At 45.3% G+C, this 6,405-nt stretch overlaps 1 protein-coding gene across 1 annotated transcript in view; it reads right to left on the bottom strand.

Moving 5' to 3' along the window:
- GOSR2 (golgi SNAP receptor complex member 2) overlaps window positions 1–3,483 on the bottom strand; it is a 13,371-nt gene extending 9,888 nt beyond the window's left edge. The window contains exon 1 of the mRNA XM_010008873.1: window positions 3,426–3,483. Within this exon, the coding sequence (XP_010007175.1) occupies window positions 3,426–3,465 (40 nt within the window). The 5' untranslated portion in view covers window positions 3,466–3,483. The remainder of the gene's footprint in view (window positions 1–3,425) is intronic.
- Window positions 3,484–6,405: the final 2,922 nt, after the last annotated feature.

Here is a 6,405-nt window from a genome sequence, read left to right as displayed (position 1 = left end):
AGCAGGATTTGCTCACCTGAGATAACAGCCAAGAGGATTCTCACAGCACTGGCAACTTAAAATTCAGAAAACTGTTAGCACAGAGTTAATGCAAATAATCCACATCTACGGCAAGGGAGACTAACAGAGCATGGGAAGGATTCAGGGTGGACGGGAACTGGCAGACTGGACAAATAGCTCCAAAAGACTCAGCCAGAACAGAGCTGGAGCCCTTGCAAGTGGAAACAAGGGCACAAGATAATAGTCTCTGCAACCATCTGAATCACAATTGCTTCTGATAATCTGTATAGAAACAGCAGAGGGGCAACAGTAGCCAACACAAACCCCTAGACTTGTGATTCTGTGAGGTGGAAAATTGATACAACTGGGGAGACTGATGTGCTTTCAGTTACTGCAGTCACTGAACAGTAAAACTACATGCAGGCCACCCTTCCTCAACTAACAACCATCTTTTCCAACTGTGTCACAATCCAGTATTTCACAACTTAAACAACTGCACAGAAGGTGAAAGACAGTAGCACTATGAACCACGTGACGTGGCAGTGTTTGAAGAAGAAGAGCTGCAGGGCTGAAGGCACACACCACAAACAACACATCCACAGGCTGGTCCTTAGAGGACAGAAGCACCATCACATCCGTGCAGCCATGAGGACAGTCCTGAAGTGTCAGACCCAGTATCACAGAATCATGGACTGGTTTGGGTTTTACACATGGGACAAAAAGGCAAAGGGAAGGCAAAAGTTGTCAGCAAGAGGAATGAGCCTTCTGCAGGCACTGCACTGGGAGCAAAGCACATAGAATCCCAGACTGATTTGGGTTGGAAGGGACCTTACAGACCATCCAGTCCCACCCCTGCATGGGCAGGGACACCTCCCACCAGCCCAGGCTGCTCCAAGCCCCATCCAACCTGCCCTTCAACACTGCCAGGGATGGGGCAGCCACAGCTTCCCTGGGCAACCTGGGCCAGGCTCTCACCACCCTCACACCAAAGAATTCCCTCCTCATGTCTCACCTCAATCTCCCTTTTCCAGTTTTCATCCATCCCCCTCATCCCATCCCTCCCTGCCCTTGTCCCAAGCCCCTCCCCAGCTTTCCTGAAGCCCCTTCAGGCACTGGAAGCTGCTCTAAGGTCTCCCTGGAGCCTTCTCTTCTCCAGGCTGAACACCCCAACTCTCTCAGTATCAATAACCACTAAAACCTAGAGTCACAATTTGTCTTTATTTTGTATTTAGATTAAAGAGGTAAAGAGAAAAGCATTATTAACCAACTGCTAACTACTCCACAGCATTCCAGGACTTTCCAGAAAATCACACTCAGCGGAATCTGGAAAAGCAAACAGCACTTACCACTCCTTTTGTTCGCCCTTTGATCTCACACAATCAAAGAGTAACTCACATACATGGACACAAATCAATTAAACTCTCATAATTAATTTCTCCATCATTTTGTACTGCTAAACTTCGAAGAAACTCAACCAGGAGAGCAGACAATTACATCAGCTTTTGCTACTCCAAACACTAGCAATATTGGTCATCTGAGGCTTTTCTGAGCAAGAAAGGACTGTATGCCCAAAGCTGTGAAATGAAAACTGCAACAGAAACTTGGACTTTCCTTCCTCTCCTGCTTTTCAGCCAAAAGAGAATGCTTTTCCCCATAAATCCTAAAATTGTCAGATATATCTAAAACACATATTCCTATTCCAGCGCTGCATCGAAAGAAGTGTGGCCAGCAGATCCAGAGAGGTGATTCTGCCCCTCTACTCTGCCCTGGTGGGACCTCACCTGGAGTGCAGTGTCCAGCTCTGGAGCCCTCACAAGAAAGATGTGGACCTTTTGGAACATGTCCAGATGAGGGCCACAACAATGATCCAAGGGCTGAAGCAGCCCTCTTAGGAAGAAAGGCTGAGGGAATTGGGAGTGTTCAGCCTGGAGAAGAGAAAGCTCCAAGGAGACCTTAGAGCAGCTTCCAGTGCCTGAAGGGGCTCCAGGAAAGCTGGCGAGGGGCTTGGGACAAGGGCAGGGAGGGATGGGAAAAGGGGGAATGGATGAAAAGTGAAAGAGGGAGAGATTGAGGTGAGACATGTGGAGGAAATTCTTGAGTGTGAGTGTGCTGAGACCCAGGCCCAGGTTGCCCAGGAAAGCTGTGGCTGCCCCATCCCTGGCAGTGTTGAAGGGCAGGTTGGATGGGGCTTGGAGCAGCCTGGGCTGGTGGGAGGTGTCCCTGCCTATGCAGGGGGGTTGGAACTGGATGATCTTTAAGGTCCCTTCCAACTCAAACCAGTCTGTGATTCTATATAAACACTATGTTCGTTTATAATGGCTTCAAAACAGCAGCCAGTGAACAGGAGTCCAGAAGTCTGGCATTGTACTGGGAGGAGGAAAACCACCACAAAAACACAACCAGGCAACAAGCTCCTATTTTTTTAAATAGCAATAGTTCCCACAGCCCTTTCTACAGCAAAGTCATGCTGCACACGTATTTAGGGCAAGGGAACTCAGTCAACAAGTGTATGGATGTATCCAGTCAGGGCAGGGTGCTTTCACTTCCAAAGTTCCTGATGAGGCCATTAGCAATTTACTCACACACAAATTAAGGCTTCAAACACGGGTTCAAAATACATTTGCCAAGTCTGCACTGGGGTAAAAAGTCCTGCCTCAACACATCACAGTGTTTTATTACAATAACTTTATTAGCACAGGGTTATAGGGCAATTTCAGACCTAGATGCTCCACATACTTTTCCTAAGATGGAATTACAGGTTCTGACTCTGATGCAAGCAGGAACCAATAGAATCATCTTGCTTCAATTCCTGCACACCACAGAATTTTCCCCAGAAACTAGCCTAGGCATCTTCTGGAGAACACTGACACTTGGTGGATGTTTAAGGAACAGCAAAATAAGAGGACAGGTGAACTGTGACATTTCTCAGCTTTTGAGCTTCTAACAAGCTCTCCCAGGGATGTCCTGACTCTGCAGTCCTGCCCACACCGTGTCCACTGCACCTCATGAATGCACCAGTGAGGTTTTATCTTGTTTCTGTTGAAGGTCTCCAGAGCATAACCTGGCCATGAGTTTCAAAATCTAACAGCACCAAAAATATCTGGCATTCCCAGAGCAACGCACTGCAGAAACATCTGCAGCAAGTGCTATTTTGTGAAAGGATTGCAACAGGAAGATGATTTGAAGTTAATTCTTCTGCCTTTTCCACCCTGTCCTTCAAACAAAACATCACCTTGGTGAAATAAAGAGTAAAATAACTGCAACGCTTCCCAACAGGTGATGTGTGTTACCAGCTGATCACAATTACTGAAAAGCTGAATTTTTTCCAATAATGACTGCAAAAACCATGACAAAGCATACAAGGTAAAAGATATAAGGTAAATCAAATCAGTACTGGAGTAGGACATGTCTCACTAATTACTTACAGTGCACTGACTCTTTGTCTGAAGTCTCCAGGTGCCCCATGTAGGATTGGACCTCATGGACTTGCCTGTCAAAAGACAAAGAAAGAATCAACAGAAGTCATTTAACAGATCCTTATTAAATATAAAACATCTTCCAAGGGTCAGGAGACATTTTAAGGTGTTGGGTTTTTTCAAGCAAAAAGTTCAGATATTGGTTGAACACCTGGAGGTATTTAAGGAAAGACTGGATGTGGCACTAAGTGCCATGGTCTGGCTGATGTGGTGTTGTTAGGTCATAGGCTGGACTTTATCTCAGAGATCTTCTTCAGCCTCAGTAATTCTGTGATTCTGTAACATCTCTAAGAGGAGACTGAGGGGTGACCTCATTCATATTTACAAGTATGTAAAGGGTGAGTGTCAGGAGGATGGAGCCAGGATCTTCTCAGTGATGTCCAATGACAGGACAAGGAGCAACAGGTGCAAACTGAAGCAGGGGAGGTCCCATGTAAAAATGAGGAAAACCTTTTTCACTGTGAGGGTAACAGAGCCCTGGGACAGGCTGCTCAGAAAGGCTGTGCTGTCCCCTTCTCTGAAGACTTTCAAGACCCACCTGGATGAAGTCCTGGGTAACCTACTCTAGGGGATCCTGCTCTGGCAGGGGGTTGGATTAGCTGATCTTTCAAGGTCTCTTCCAACCCCTGACATTCTGTGAAAATCAAATCACTTTTCAATAGCTCAATTTTCAGCTTCTTTTACTTAAAAGTACTTTTCAGAACAGGGCAGGAATCAGCTACATGCTGTTAAGCACAGCCAGCCCATCACTGAATACAAAAACCAGCCCAGCTCCTCAATATGAAGAAAGCCATTAATACAGAGCTTTAAAACAAATATCAGTTTAAAACCAAAAATCAAGGAGAAAAGGTCTTTTATTTTCCTTCAAAAATTTCTAATCCAGTTCTAGCTCCCAGTTGGTATTTATAATCCTAACTGAGGCTCTCCCCCATCTCACACCCTTGGCATGCTGAAAGCCACTGAGATCCACCTACTCCAGGACAACAAGATTTCAGATTCCCAGCAGGAACTCACAAATGTTGAGCAGAGCAGATGGAAGATGAGTGGGAGAGGTGTTGGTACAAGTGAGACCTTAACAACAGCCCTGCAGTGAAATATCACCTGTGTGTGCCCCTGAAGTCAAAAGTGCTTATGAACACACCTCCACATCATGCAAGGGCAGGACACGTTTCACACAAGTCTTGTCCCTGCCTTCTCCAAAAGAAAATAGAAGCACTAGCAAAAGTTCAGAGAAGCACAATAAAGATTCTGAAAAATACAAAGCAGCTTTGATACAAGAAACGGTTGTTCAGTCTGGGCTGGAGATGATAGTGGGGAGATATCCTAGAGCACAAATGGCACAGGAGGAGCTGACTAAGGAATGACTTCCACTGTCACTTACAACATATGAATTACAGAGGCAACAAATGAAATTAAAAGACAGCTGAAAACTGAGGAGCAGGAGGAACTTCTAACAGCTGAAAACTGAGGAGCAGGAGGAACTTCTGCTGTTTTGGTGAACAAAAGTAGTAAATTAAAAGAACTGATGTTTGTTAAATTCCTCTGTTCTAGAAAGCTCCAAGGCTTTAATTTCTGGGAGGCTGGGACAAGATCCAACAAAAGTATCACATCACTTTCCCCATTTCTTACTCTCCGTCCTAGGGATTTCAGTCACAGTGCAGAACACACACTGGGACACACTGACCTTTGGCCACCCTTGGTGTGACAATCTCACAGCACCTGGGGTCCAGACTTGGAGAAATTCACTTTTGAAATTACATTACCATGAGCTTTTTCAAAAAATATTCAAGATATCATAATTTTTGTCACATGTGTAACTCTTATCTGGCACATGGACTGTCTGGTAATTCCAGCACAATGTTCAGCAAGTCAGACCTGTGAAATCAACTCACTTTACACAGTAAGAAAATATTTATTCTTCAGTTATTATTTGATGGGTTTTATAACTATCAAGGGTACCTTCCAAACCATGACCCTGTGCTGCTGAGGAGGAAACTGAGCTTGTCACAAGTACAGTATTTGGAACTCACACACTTGGAACTCACTAGATTACCAATTCAGTGCCCACTGTCTTGCAACCCACACTTGTTCTATAGTTCTGGTCTCAGTTTCGCCCCCGACATCAAGAGTCTCACTACTCTTAAAATGCCTGCTTAGAAACCCAAGTGTAGGAGCCACATCAGATTAGGTGCAACTGGATCAGAAAAAAAACATCATGCTCAGCAGGGCTCTTCCCATGCCAGAAATACAGTAAGTCTGGGGAAAATGTGCAAAGAGGGTTTAAAAATTAAAGAGCATCCTAGACTGACAATAAACTACAACAAAAAGCCAGCTCAGTAACTACAATGCCCAGGGAAGCTGTGGCTGCCCCATCCCTGGCAGTGTTGAAGGGCAGGTTGGATGGGGCTTGGAGCAGCCTGGGCTGGTGGGAGGTGTCCCTGCCCATGCAGGGGGTGGGACTGGATAGTTCTTCAAGGCTCTTTCCAACTCAATCCATCCTGTCATCACAGAATGAGACAATATGGAAACAGGAACAAAAGAAGATTATTCCCCTTATTAATAAAAGTTACTATTATAGGCAAGCATTTCTAGACCAACAGGGTTCCAGCTCATCCCCACAGATGCACAGTGTCATTACTCAATGAAGCTTACACACCACCTCCTTCAACAGAGCTCAACAAAGAACCCATCAACTCAGAAATGTGGAATATTTGGGTTAACTGTCTCCTGAGGCTGTTTCCCACAAGCTACTCCATATTACACAGAGCTGCAAGATTTTTAACCTTATTTTGCAATTTTCACACCACTGCCACCTCACCAGATGAGCGTCATCTGTGAAACGGACCGGGTTCTATCATCATGGGGTCACACCTTTCCTGAGGCGGCTTAAATACCGTCTGTGAGCTGTCAGGAAACACCGACCTGCCAC

Source organism: Chaetura pelagica, unplaced genomic scaffold (assembly GCF_000747805.2).
Source record: "Chaetura pelagica isolate M959 unplaced genomic scaffold, ChaPel_1.0 scaffold542, whole genome shotgun sequence".
Classification (NCBI taxonomy): domain Eukaryota; kingdom Metazoa; phylum Chordata; class Aves; order Apodiformes; family Apodidae; genus Chaetura; species Chaetura pelagica.
This window is presented reverse-complemented; position numbering and strand designations above follow the sequence as displayed.